A 14,109-nucleotide genomic window follows, 5' to 3' on the forward strand; every position below is an offset into this window, starting at 1 on the left:
GGTAAATCCAGGTGTCAAGTTTTCGTTGGACCACACTGTATATTAATTTAAATATTGCGAAAATTAAATATCGTCATGAATACCTCAGTATCTCTGGAACTGACCAAAGTCGTCATAGAGCAGCCTATAAGGGCTTTTCTTAATAATGGTATGACCTCTTCATGTAAGGAAACTAAAGGAATTTCAAAGAATAACGAGTGTGCATTATATTCCTTGTCTATTGAGGTAGCTTCACGAGCATATTCTACATATGAAAAACTAATATCCGGAATAAAGAAAAAATGATCCAAGTCATTATGGAACACCCTGACCCCGTATAAGGTTATTATATCGTTTTCATGACCTCTCATAGGAGAAAACTCAAACAATATCACAGAACACCCTGTGACCCTGTCACCCTGTGTAGATAATCATCAATTCGTTGAAAAAGCAATATGTATTTCGAGAAATGATAAAAATGATATACGACGTCAGAGAACACCATGTAAAAGGTCGGAACTAAATGAAATTCCAATGTTTTCAAAATATTATATGTGGTCCTTCTATTCGTTCTTTTTCGGTTTATATGGTTTCTATGACAAAATTGAGATATTTTGTTATTCAGATGGCTACATGCAAAAAAATTCAATTTCTCCCGAATTGATTTTTTTTTCATAGCCAGTATTTAATTTCGGTCCTGTTTTTTCTTGATTTTCGATTTAGCATTCTTTTGAGTGCATCAGAGACAATAAGCTTGCGAAATAGCATCAAAATCGATTTTTCAGCTTAGAAATTATGGGGGTTCGAATATTCTATGATTTTTAAGAAACAACAAATATCTCAGAAAATAGTAGACATCAGAGATGTCTATTATTCCCCTTATGCTTCTCTATTATCCTACTATTGATGGGTCATTGTTCAGAAATCACCTTGTATATTATGGTACCAATTTCAGAAGTTATATATAGGAGAAAAGATTCACCTTGTATATCCATCAAGAGTCTGGTCTCGAAAACGAGACTTTCGTGTGGACCACAAATGTTTTCAGTATTGATTGTGATTTGATTTCAATATTAATTAGGTAAGTATAAGCAAATCGAAACAGATAACCCGAAGCTGACTCCTCTAGAAGAGGGGTAATCTTCGTCTATTGAATTGATTAAATATCCTGAAGCATTTTATTGTTAGTACCTACCATATCAACTAATACTGCTACTGAGGTGAGTTTTGGAACATTTAATATTTATTTTCTGATAAGGCATGAAAATTGCTTACAAAACTTCAAAATTTCACGAGTGAAGAAGAGGAGAATTTAATTATATTTCGCGAATTTGCCACATAATTATTTACTGATGAGTCATCATTTCGACTTATTTTTCCTAATATTCAATGACTTTTTGGGATAATATATAATCGCAAACAAATTCCATATTTTGCGACATGCTGATGTATGTCGCATATAAAAATGAGTTTCCTAGGCCTCTTTTACTTCAGAAGAAAATTTGGCGGGACAAATTTAACCCGCAGACTGTACTGAGATCTCTCAGTAGCTGTTCAATAATCTATAGTTATGTCACCAGTGAAGTAGAGGAGTATACACAGAACTCACAATCCTTTCTCAAAACAAAAATTGTCCGAAGGTTTTCAACAAAATCAATTGTGCAGCCAGTAATAAGATAGGTAACGTTCAAGTTGGAGCTACACGACTCATTCGCAATGAAATTTTGTACTTAAGGAGTTTCTAAATTAATGCAAAAGAAAGTGAATTTTAACTGAAGTAAAATTTCCAATTTTTATTCTTCTTAATTTTTCTGCATGGAGATTATTCAATAATTGTACAGTTTCATAAATTATTATCAGAGTGAATAATGGCAACATATGCAATTAGAATATTATAATTTATCCACGACTGTGAAAAAAAAGTTATTTCTAGGATATCTTAGCTCATTTTCAATAATATCTGTATTCATTTCAAAATCTCAATATTCGCTACAGCAGTTTCTGATATTTCAATATTGCTATATATAGATAGCAATATCTGTTTGTTCAAAGCCCGTTTCTCTACGGGTCCTAGTGTCTTCCACCACAGCGCCCACTTGAACTATTAAGAGGGCCTCCATAGAAGTCTCTGTCTGTGGTTATGAAAATTAAATTTGATGTAGACCAGTGAAAAATGGTTCATAAATCGCAAGTGATCAATAGGCAGTCATAACATTATGACTCACATCATTTATCACATAACGATCATGAAAACGAAAAGATTATTATAAGTTCGAGTTCAGAGTAGGGCATAAATTATAAGAAAGACCCCTTTATATCGTTAAAGCACCTATTACACTATTTCGTATCAGTTTAAAAACTCTTTGAATAATTTACTGAAAAAACCATATAGCAGTAAATTATACAAAAAGTTTTATACCAATATATATACCAATATAGTGGAAACAGAAAGAAATAATATGTAGAAAAACTTTCATGGGTAAATAGCCTAACATTTCCATCATTCATTCGAAGCGCATTTTGAATATGTATTACGAGATAAAATGGAAAGAGCTTATGAGTACCTAAGACTTGCTGATATGTGTTAATCGAATTTGTTATCAAATATAATGTTGTTTATCACATGGGAATTCCCGAAAATATTTTGGAAAACCCAATATATCAACGCCTTAGTATTTCGGCTAAAAGATCTTCGATGGATCTATATAATCAAATACGCATATATTTAATTCAATACCCTGATGAGAATTCATTAACAATCTTCGATTTTCGATTCTCTATATGCATGATGCATGGGAAACGATGCTACCGAAAGGAATCAATTTTTTTTATAGAACCGCTTTATTTGAATGAACAATCAATAGTTTCCATTATTAGGAATGTTGTACTTCCAATCTTCTACAATGATCATCCAATTGCCTTATAGGCGTTTCAAATATTCATAATGATTTAATAATTTTTTTTGTCCTTTTCTTGCAGACCATGAAGTTCGAAATAATTTTGGGTCTCATACATCTATATTCGGTATTTGGTGCTTCATTTTCAACAAAAAGCTGGGTAACACTATCCCCTGATGCATCCTTCGCAGAAAAATTTCCAAGTGATGTCAGTATTAATATCATCATTTTTAATTGTAAATTCAATAGTTTAAAAAATTTCAGGAAGGCGAAAAAATACCCGAAATCTACTCTATGAAAGTCAATACAAATGTGACCAACCGTTTCGCTTCTTCTCTCGTCACTAGCAAAGTGAAAAACCTGAATATGAACCCTCAGGAAGTTACGTTTTCCTTCGTCTTGCCAGACACTGCTTATATTACTGGTTTCATCATGGAAATAGACGGGAAGAAATACGAAGCTTACATTCAGGAGAAAGAAAAGGCAAAAAAGACGTACGATGAGGTGAGATTTATATACAGTGCGACTCTCTAACTTGGAATAAACTCAGAATGAGCTGCAAGTCAGTTGCTAGGAGAGGCCGACTAGTTTTTTGAACTGGGTTTTTTTATGTAAGAAAATGTAATACATCGTGTCCCAAATTTGAGATATGACGTCATCGACGACATTTTTAAATATCAATCTCAATTATTTTATGATTATTTTTGAAATGTATACCACATATAAAATTCTTATTGTCGTTAAAAAATATTTAACAGACATCAAGATTCTGATTCAACTCATTTTGTGAAAATCGTATACATAATCTGTTTTGAGTTCAATTATGGATTTTCATTGTATTGGCCACATATGCCACATCAATTCAATATTTCAACTCAATAAAATCATTCAGGCAGTTAATGCAGAAATGGAATGTCAAGAGCCCCTTGACAAGAGGTATTTGTTGATGATAATTTAGTAGTATATAGTAGTTATAGTTTTTGAAAGGAGGATAGCATCTCATCGAGCGAAGATTAGCGAGGATTTTCGTATTAAAAATATCTTTCAAAGTTAGAGACGTGCCCTGTACTGTTTTATAAACAATTTTGAGGCAGGCAGAAAAATTATTCACCTGAAAATTTAGGAATACATAGTGGGGAATTCTTTAGTTGAATTGTTCTATACTTTCTGTGGGGTGAACGCGTTCTTCTTTCGTTTATGGAATGAATTTTCAAATCTGATGAGGATAACATTTTTATAATTTCAGGCTGTTTCCAGTGGATTCGCAGCTGGTCACGTTGCTGTCAATGCGAGAGACTCTAACAAATTCACTGTCTCTGTTAATATTATGCCTGAAAGTAAGGCAACATTTTACCTGACATATGAAGAGCTGCTAATACGACAAAAGGGATTATATGATATTATTGTAAACTTGCATCCAGGGCAACCTGTTAAGGATATGGAAGTTCAGGTATGTGAGGCCCCCTGTAACCACCCTCTAGCCTCTGGGCACGTGCCTACTTTGCTTTTGGGGTGGCTGAGAGCAGCCCTCCAACTCGAGGTTACCAATATTCTCCTTAAAAAACTGATACTGAAAAAATCAAGTGGCAGAATTTTACAGATCACAGAAGAGATCTGAATCTGATTTTTCAACTGATCATTGTTTATTTTCAAAAGAAAATCATATCTGCTGATTTTTCCACATCATTCGAAATCTTTTTGAGTTTCAAATTTTCTTCATAGGTCAACATAAATGAAACAAGATCTTTGACATCCGTAACGACTCCATCGATAAGATCTGGCAATGAATTATCCAAAACCAATGAAATAATTGATCCCAAAGCGGAAATTGAACGCATAGGAAATAATGCAGCAAGAATTATATTCAAGCCGGATATTATAAAACAGAAAGAATTGGCAAAAGAAATAGGGACTGAGGAAGAAAATGGTTTTGCTGGTCAATTCATCGTGCAGTATGATGTTGAGAGAGACCCTCATGGTGGGGAGGTGGGTAGCTTATTAATATATATACCTATGTACCTATACCTATACCTATAATAATAAGTACAGGGTAGGCAAAATTCGTTGTCTACTGAGGGGATCTCGAGAACTATAGCAGCTAGAAGAGAACGGATGACACATTATCTAGCCCAAATCATAAAACAGAATCGGCCTATCATTTTTAGATTTCGAGTTATGAACAAAAATTGGGATTTTGACGATTCCGGAAAGTTCTCATAACTTTTTTGTCTTTGCAGTTACAGATCTGAAACTTGAACATTCTTAGGCACTTTCATACGTAGAATCTAGCGACAAAAGATTTTTTTCCAATTCAAAAATATAAAATTCAATAAAAGTTTGCATTTAAAAAAATGAAAGTTCACCTAATGATTTGAAATGAAAAAGTTTTTTGAGCTCATCAGTGGATTCTACGTAAAAAAGTGCCCGTAGAAGGTTCAAGTTTCGGATTTGAAACTTCAAAGACAAAAAAGTTATGAGAACTTCACGAAATTGTCAAACTCAAAAACGAAGTATCGTAGGAGGCTGCGGTTTTCACCATTCTTTGTTTCTCCGAAAATGAGCTCAGAAATGTGTCATCCGTTTTCTTCTAGCTGCTATAGTTCTCGAGATCCTTTCAGTAGACAACGAATTTTGCCCACCCTGTACATGTGAAAACATAAAATCTAAGAAGTATTATTAAATTTCCCTATATACGCTGAATATTAGGTAAGAACTCCGAAACCAGAATGTAGAACTGATTGATCAATTCGATTATTTGGGGAAAATCGATTTTAATATATTTATAAAAAGATTTTTGAAAAATTCTTTTTTTAGCTCTTATTCGCAGATGGGTACTTCGTTCATTTTTTCGCCCCCAAGGACGCGAAACCGGAACCAAAACAGATAAGCTTCGTTTTAGACACAAGCGGAAGCATGTGGGGCCGTAAAATGGACCAATTGAAAGCGGCTATGAAGAATATTTTAGATCAACTGAATATGGAGGACTCTTTCAATTTGATAGATTTCAATTCAGTGGTCAATGTATGGAACGTTTCCAAAGGGGAAGTGCAGTATCAAGAAGGTGAAACTTATCCGTATTTTCCCCATGTCAAAAAGCCATCCGCAGATGTAAGTATTAAATAATACCGCGAGAAAATTTCAAATTTGCGTTACTTTCATGATCTGATAAGAAGTGTTTGTAGCTCGGTGGTTTAGTTTTTTTTTTATCCCGGGACTAGATAAGAACATCTCTTGTTCCGGCTTGAATCAATCTAAGGGTATAACATTGAGGAGTGTAATTTGAAAAAAAATATGTTGGGGTACCTACATGAACACATTATTTCCATATTTTAGGCTCAAGTTTTACCGGAGCCGTTCGAAGTATCTGGAAAAACCATCGAGAAAGCAAAAAAAATAGTAGATTCATTCAGGGCTTCTGGAGGAACGAATATCGATGCAGCATTACAAATTGTATTGAAATTACACAAAAACAATAAGCAGAAGGACAAAAGACAGCCAATGATATTTTTCCTTACTGATGGTGAAGCGACAGACGGAGAAACAGGTTCTGATGCCATATTAGCAAAAGTATTGAATGAAGATCATAATCAAACTTGATACTTTTTGAACATCTCTTCATTCCAGGTTTCAGAGGCAAATGATGGTATACCCATCATCAGCATTTCGTTTGGAAGCAGAGCTGATAAGAAATTCTTAGAGAAATTGTCTCTCAAGAATAATGGATTTGCCAGGCATATTTACGAAGGAGCAGATGCGGACCTACAGCTCAAATCCTTCTACGAGTTGATTTCCTCTCCCCTTTTCAACAAAATAAAATTCACTTATGTATCGGAAAATGTTACTGAACTCACTAAGACTGAATTTCCCATTTTGTTCAATGGATCGGAGCTTATTGTTGCTGGAAAATGTAAGTAAAAATCTTGAGAGGTCACCTAAAACGCCTGGGGTATAAGGATATAAGGAAGTAACTTTTATAGATATGTCACAGAATGTATAAAATGGGCCATTTCAAAAATTTGGATTTTAACGGATGAAACTATCTCTTGCGATTATGGCCTGTGTGCAATTTTTTCCAAGCCATGCTCTTTGTTGGCTTCTAGATTGGTATAAAATATCCATTCCAAAGGGGATTATATGTGGAAAATACAGTTTGGTCCATATGGTTATGTTGGTTTTATAGTTTTTTTATATAAATTTTCGAAAAATCACCTTGTAACGTGGTAATTATGTGGTGATTTGTGTTAGTTTTGCTTAGTCACTTTAAGAACTCCCTTCTTCACAAAATTCAACTTTGCGAATGCTGTTTTTTTCTTAATTTCTGCCTCTTTGAGTTTTGTTCTTTGCTCTCATTGTACAGGGTGGGCAAAATTCGTTGTCTACTGAGGGAACCTCGAGAACTATTGCAGCTAGAAGAAAACGGACGACACATTCTCTAGATCTCTTTTCACGGCTAATCCTAAAAAATTGGGATTTTGACGATTTCGACAAGTTCTCATAACTTTTTTCTGTTTGAAGTTGGAGATATGAAACTTGAACCTTCTTACTCACTTGTATTCGTAGATTCTACTGACAGAACCTTTTTTCCAATTCAAAAATAGCAAATTCAATTAAGTTTGCATTTAAAAAAACGAAAGTTTGCCTAATGTTTTGAAATGAAAAAATATATAGTGCTCGTCAATGGATTCTGCGTAAAAAAGGGCTTGTAGAAGGTTCAAGTTTCATCAGATCTGCAAAGACTAAAGAGTTATGAGAACTTTTCGAAATCGTCAAAAAAAATTTTTTTTGTTAATAAGTCAAAAACTGTTTTCACCATTCTTTGTTTCTCTGAAAAAGAGCTGCAGAATGTGTCATTCGTTTTCTTCTAACCGCCATAGTTTTCGAGATTCCCTCAGTAGACAACGAATTTTACCCACCCTGTATATATTCATAACATAAAAAAATGTTAACAATAGATTCTGTAAGTTTAGTCTTATCATTCAACAATAATTTACGAGAAAGCGATCAAAAGATAAGTTCTGCAATGAAAAAATTGAGTTTTGAACCTTCCAAATACCAGAAGAATACACTCAATATTTTTCACGTTATGGCACCAGAGGTACAAAGATTCCAAATCAAATAACATAGACTAGGTTGGGATGGATGCGTATGAAACACAATAATTACTGGATTGTTGAATTTATCATCATTACAATTTCATTATTCGAGCCATCAGAATTTTAGAAAGACACCTAATTGGAACAAAACAAATCCGTAGACAAGACGCCAGCATTAGATCCAGGGTTTTCCCCAAGCAATTCCGTTATGGACAGTTTTGGAGTATTGCCTGTCATAAGCTGTTTTTCTGGGCCTACATCTATAGAATTCAAACCTACACTAGTAAGACCTATTGGAAGCTTAGAAAAGCACTGGGCATATCTAACATTGAAACAAATACTGAAAGAACGGGAAGCATCTGACAAGAATGATGGATTGACCAAAAAAGCTCTCGATCTGGCTCTCAAGTATTCATTCGTAACGCCGGTCAGTTCCTTGGTTGTCGTGAAGCCGAATGATACCAAAACAGCTACAGATCTTGAAGATGCTTCAAAAGGTAAGAATTATTGCACATCTTCAAAAATCGAACAAAATGGTTCAAGTGTATATAGGGTCCCAGAAGTCGACGTCAAGCTGAGGTGATAGGCTAGCATAATGGCTATCAGACAAATTAGAAAAATCTAAGTCATATGTATACTGTAAATTATAGACGAAAAAAAAGAACTCTTTACTTTTCAATTTTTGTTTTGTTATGTTATCTTGTATAATGCTTCTTCATACTCTGGCCTGAATTTCAAAACTAACTAACAATTAGTAACTCGCTAAATTCGAATAGATCTTTTTGCAATACAGTTAGATAAAGCAGGGCTAAGTATTTATTTTAAATATTTAGTTGGCCAAAAAGTGACATTTCCGTCCAAGCTGGCTTTGAATTTTAGGCCAGAGTAAACAGAAGCTAAGAAAAAATTGAAAACTGAAGAATTGTAGCAACAAGAGTGAAAAGGCCGACACAGGTTGGAGATTTTCTCAGGTGTATATGCCTATTATTTTCTACATTTTCTATATTTTCTATTATTTTCAAAAGAAGTACATATGTAACTTAAATTTTTTTCATATTTTTCTGATAACCATTATGACTTTACCTATCACCCGTCTTCGGTTTGACGTACACCTGTATAATAAACTCTTTTTCCAATGTGGCTAAATAAAATAACTCGGTTCATAAATATATCTTACATAATTATTATTTGTAAGCGAACCAAATGCACATCTAAAGCAGGTGTATTTCTGATATTGTTTTCTTTAGGTTCTGGCCAATCTGGAGTTTATCCAAAGTCCTGTAAGTACATTTTCTTACATCGAATATTAGGGCCAGAAATTATCCTGCACGTTCATTTCAGATAAAACATCGAGTTTTATCATAGGTGGAAGAGCTCCAACAAACTATGGTTCTGTTTCATGTGAGTGGTTTTCAAGCAAAAAATTAACTTAGTGGATTTTGGTCGATGATAAACAATGAAATTAGCAGTAGGGACCAACAATATTTTGGAATTTTGATTCTACTCAAGATTGATTCAAAATTTTCTTTCCTTCGGCGAATTGAAATGGTAGATGTATATACTCTAACTTCTGACAAAACTATTGAAACTAGACTTTATTAACGAGTTACTCAAGTTAGGTTTTGGCATGTCATCTTATTATTAGAAATTAGTGATATAATCGGCAGAATTTAACGAAATATTTTTATTTTGCAGACGATCTCATGGTAGCAAGGACTGGTAAGTTGAGTGTTTGCATTTATTGGAATGGCGATTTCGATGGTAGATCACGACTCAGCTCCAACTTGTAGAAGTGAGGCTTTTCGTGAAGAATAAAGACCTTTCACGATCAGTGGAATCAATATTTTCGTTCTGATTTTAACATTGATGTAATAAATCTGCGAGATCCCAATACTATCTAATGGTAATTAAAATTTCCATAATTGGATTTTTTTTTCTGTTTCAGGGAATTTAGGGTTTTCGGCCTACAATTTGAGGGGTCCTTCATTTCAATTTCCTCCTGCGCGTAAGTGAATCATGATTTTCATCTTATTCTTCGAAAATAAAACAAAATTCATCCTCCTGCTAGGAATAATTTTAGATTTTCTATGAAAAATCAGCTGCAAAAATGGGCCTTCTCTCTGAACCCAAACTAAAATTCTTCATCTTTTTGATCATTCTTCTGATGATACCATCATTGTCTACGTCAGTCAATAAATCTATCAATGTAGAGACAAATAATTGTTCTATTCACAACTCGCATACACATCCAATATGTGTATGCATCATGTTCTTGATTGATTCAAATGTAGCTTTACATAAGTGTCTTATAAACATCATTTTTTGTTGCAGAACCTGCACCGTTTGATCTTAACTCATATCGTAAGTGGCAATTCTTTTTTCTGTAAAATTTTCCTCTAACTTTGCAAAGCTACTGTAAATATTGCACAAAAGGCACTTAATTTCATTTATTTCTAGATACAGCATTCACAACTCCTGCTCCTATTAGAACAACAGAAAAACCCACACCTGATACTGAGGATGACATAATAAAGAAGATGAAGAAGGAACTACCTTGGTTCGGAGCTATATACAATGCTGAAAATGGAACAATTTCGCTGCCTCAAGGTAATATCGTAGAGTCAAAACTTTCCATTTATGACTACACTAGTCCATTTGATTTTTTCTTTTTGCTTTTCGCAACTGGACCTCATAATTCTCAAAATATCTCTATCACCATAGAAATATTGAAGAAATAAATTTTCCTGAAGATAGGTTTTTTTGCAGGAGTATTTGCTATTGGAAAAGCTGACCAAATTATCGAACCGCATCCTGAATGTCCAAAAACTCCAACTAATGGAATTGGGCACTGTGTCCTCCTCAGTAAATGTCCACAAATTTACCATCTTCTCAATCCTATCACAACATATAATCGATTCTTTTGTTCACTTGGGAAGTAAGTATGAATATTATTCTGCCAATGTACTAGCAAGCTACAAGGCTGCCAAATCTACAACAATCATGCTGAATCCTTCTTCAGAATATTTCTTGGAAATTCATAAACGTACCAAACGTCCAAGAAGGTGACTTTGTCTTTGAGGCAGAGTGATATTTATAATAACCTCATAAAATCAAATCTGATAGGATATGACCATTACAGATTCAGCAGGATATGGGGTAATTTTTGGCAATGACAATAAGCTAATGGTTTACTGAATACTAGTTTGTTCAAATGATTCAAGATTTGAACTTAGAGCCATTTTATTTTCACATACTTTCCGTAAGCTCTTAAAAGAATACTTGCTCTTTGCTTCCAGCCTTGTATCTAGGTACTCAATAATTTACAGGAGTATACACAACTGTTCCATAATTCATAAACTAAGATGATTGAACTATTCTACATGTTCTCATCAGATATTACCAAACTTTATGAAACAATTGAAGATTCTTGAAGTGTTCATGGAAGTGGTACAAAATTTATCCTTATTAACTTGGGATATTGTTTTTTTTTGCAGATTCGCTGGAGTATGTTGTCCAACAAATAGTGGAAATGAAAGAAAGTAGACGCCACTAAATACGATATATAATACCTATTCCTGAAATGAACAGGAAGAATTCATGTTTTAATATTCTTTATTATATGAAAAGTTTTGTTAGAACTGTAGTTTTATTTCTTCGCTTGGGGATGAATACGAATGTGACTTTTATTCCTTTTCATTTCATTTTCTGGTGTTTCCGCAAATAACGAAAGCTTTGCTTAGATCAATTTTTCGTGTATATTCTTAAGGGTCTTGAATTTAAAGAAACATTCGTCATCCTGCTATACTTACAGAAACAACCTGCGTTTTGCGTTGCAATCTGAATATGACGCATTGCCGCAGTTCCTCAAGATCGTCTTATCAATTCCATGCCTGGCGATTGCGTGCAGTTTATTTCCGCTAGAGATGGGAATACGAAATGTTAAAAAACGCCAATTATGTTTTTCTTTGTTTTTTCAAATTACAAATTACAAACACAAATTAAACTTTTCCCTAAATCAATTCCAGGCCTTTATTTGAATACGTGTGAATCTTCAAAAGAAATCAAAGATATCAGGGTGAAATAAAGACTGAGAGATGGCGAAAAGGATGGTCTTTGTAATTAACTGAGCGTAAACACTACAAATTTCCCGAAATATTCTACAGGCGGATAGAAATTGGACTACTGGTTTCTTTTTTGGAAAACTTTTCTGGCATTTGTTTCAATACCAGAGAATCTATCTACAATTTGGCGGTTTACGCCTCACTCATGGAAAACAAAAGAGAAATGGAAATCAATCCTTAATTTTCGTGAATAATTCCGCATTATAATTAATGAGACGTAATATTTATGATTATTTATTAAATAGTAGTTAGGTACTCATGACGATAATTGAAGTAATCATTTATAAATTCGATCAAGGCTAGTGATTTATGAAATAATTAGTCACAAAAGCTATAATTCCAATAACTATCTTATCAACACAGTTCTATATTGAAGTGAATTGTTCTTGTATAAAACGAATGAAAAATATTTCTGTTCCAAATCCTTATTGAAGAATTCGAACGAATATATCATATTGCTTCTTGAACATTTTCTACCGCATTTCAGATGATTCTATAGCAGTTGATGTGATAACATGCAGTTGCGGTTTAAGAGCTTGTACGTTCAAAAGGGTGTCACTAACCTAGTCTTATTCATCATGAGTATATGCATGACAACACTGGAAATTCCGGTAGCTTCAAATGGTTTTTTAAATCGTGTACCTTATGATGTATTTCCAGGAAACTTATTTGAAGTTCAATAATTTGAGCAAACTAACTAAACATCAACGAATTGAACACCTCTGTTTTTCATCTGTATATGAACTATAATAATGGGTATAGGTATATATTGAAGGGTTTTTATGAATGATTGAATCATTTATAAAGACCTCGCATTCATTCAAGGAAGTCTGAAAAATATACAAAACCAGTCACCTCATATGAATTCTATTATTATGCTAAAATTTGCGTTCATTTCTAAACAGTAACAGCATAGGTATTTGTTTAACTGTTAACTGTTTAAAATTTACTTTTATATTCTGCAACTTTTCATGTGTGATTTCATTACGCGCTTACACTCGAAAAAGACGGAAATAAATAATCGAGGAGTGCAAGAGTGTTCATTTTTGATTCAGTTTATTTTGCAATCGATTTTTAACAGGGATAAATCATCAACTTCAGATAAGATCGAAAAGGTCGAATACTGGCTGGCTAAAAGGGCCCTACAAAAATTGCAGAAATGCAAACCGCGAAGTGCATCAGTAATAGTTATTTTCCTGACAAATGTGGAAAGTGATACTTTGCCACACCCGATTGCTGGTGACAAATATAGGCAAGCAGTTGCGTGCTAGAGAGACGTATGATTTCGAAACATTATTTCTTCTACAACTTCTTTTTCTCCATTTTCTTTCTGTCCATCATTTCCTCCTCATTTTATTTTCTAAGGTATGTATCATTTTACGCCAATAACTAGGGTAAAATTCAACTGAAATGAGTTCATGAAAGTAGATAGAAAGGCACGGGAGTAGAAAAAGAAGTCTTGATTTGTGTCCAAATTCTTTTTTCTGGTTGAATCCTGAGATGGTAGAAAAAAGATAGAAAGTCTTATTTTTATTTTCTCCCTATTTGAATTCAGAGAAAAATGCTAATTTATATCTAATTGAAAAATAATCTGTAAGTTTATGTTGATTGAAGAGAGGAAGAAGTTTGTTATGTTGATAATTTTTTCTTTGTGTTGCAGTTTTTTTTTTGCAGTTTTTTTTTGCATTTCATGAAATGAGTCCATTCAAGAAAATGTACCAATAATAAGAATGAGAAGGAAGCCCTTCCTCAAATATTTCACAAACGGTCAGTTGAGAGGTTGAAAAAATTATCTTTAAAAGAAACATCTACATGGTGCTTCACATTATGTAGAATTTTATTACTCGTTCTTTAAAATACCGTCAACACCTTCTAGTTCCCCTTCTAACTTCATACCGAGTAAAGGTATTTCTGTAAAGAAAGCCTCCTCCACTTATTTTTAATCCTTTAAGTCTTAAAGGATGATATGATGAGGTGCATTCCGACAAGTTAACTTCATATTCAGGCTTCCGGAAGGGA

The 14,109-nt window shown here is 33.7% G+C and overlaps 1 protein-coding gene across 1 annotated transcript; it reads left to right on the plus strand.

Annotated features, from left to right (window-relative positions):
- Positions 1–1,044: 1,044 nt before the first annotated feature.
- On the plus strand, positions 1,045–11,607 carry LOC123311475 (inter-alpha-trypsin inhibitor heavy chain H4-like). The gene is made up of 17 exons (XM_044895489.1): positions 1,045–1,199; positions 2,959–3,084; positions 3,141–3,380; positions 4,123–4,326; positions 4,599–4,862; positions 5,691–5,984; positions 6,210–6,443; positions 6,501–6,783; positions 8,131–8,466; positions 9,217–9,249; positions 9,311–9,370; positions 9,665–9,688; positions 9,915–9,974; positions 10,301–10,330; positions 10,427–10,576; positions 10,736–10,904; positions 11,464–11,607. The coding sequence occupies exons 2-17, from the start codon at positions 2,962–2,964 to the stop codon at positions 11,510–11,512; spliced, it is 2,553 nt and encodes an 850-aa protein (XP_044751424.1). The 5' UTR covers positions 1,045–1,199; positions 2,959–2,961; the 3' UTR covers positions 11,513–11,607.
- Positions 11,608–14,109: the final 2,502 nt, after the last annotated feature.

This window comes from Coccinella septempunctata, chromosome 4 (genome assembly GCF_907165205.1).
Source record: "Coccinella septempunctata chromosome 4, icCocSept1.1, whole genome shotgun sequence".
NCBI classification, from domain to species: Eukaryota; Metazoa; Arthropoda; class Insecta; order Coleoptera; family Coccinellidae; genus Coccinella; species Coccinella septempunctata.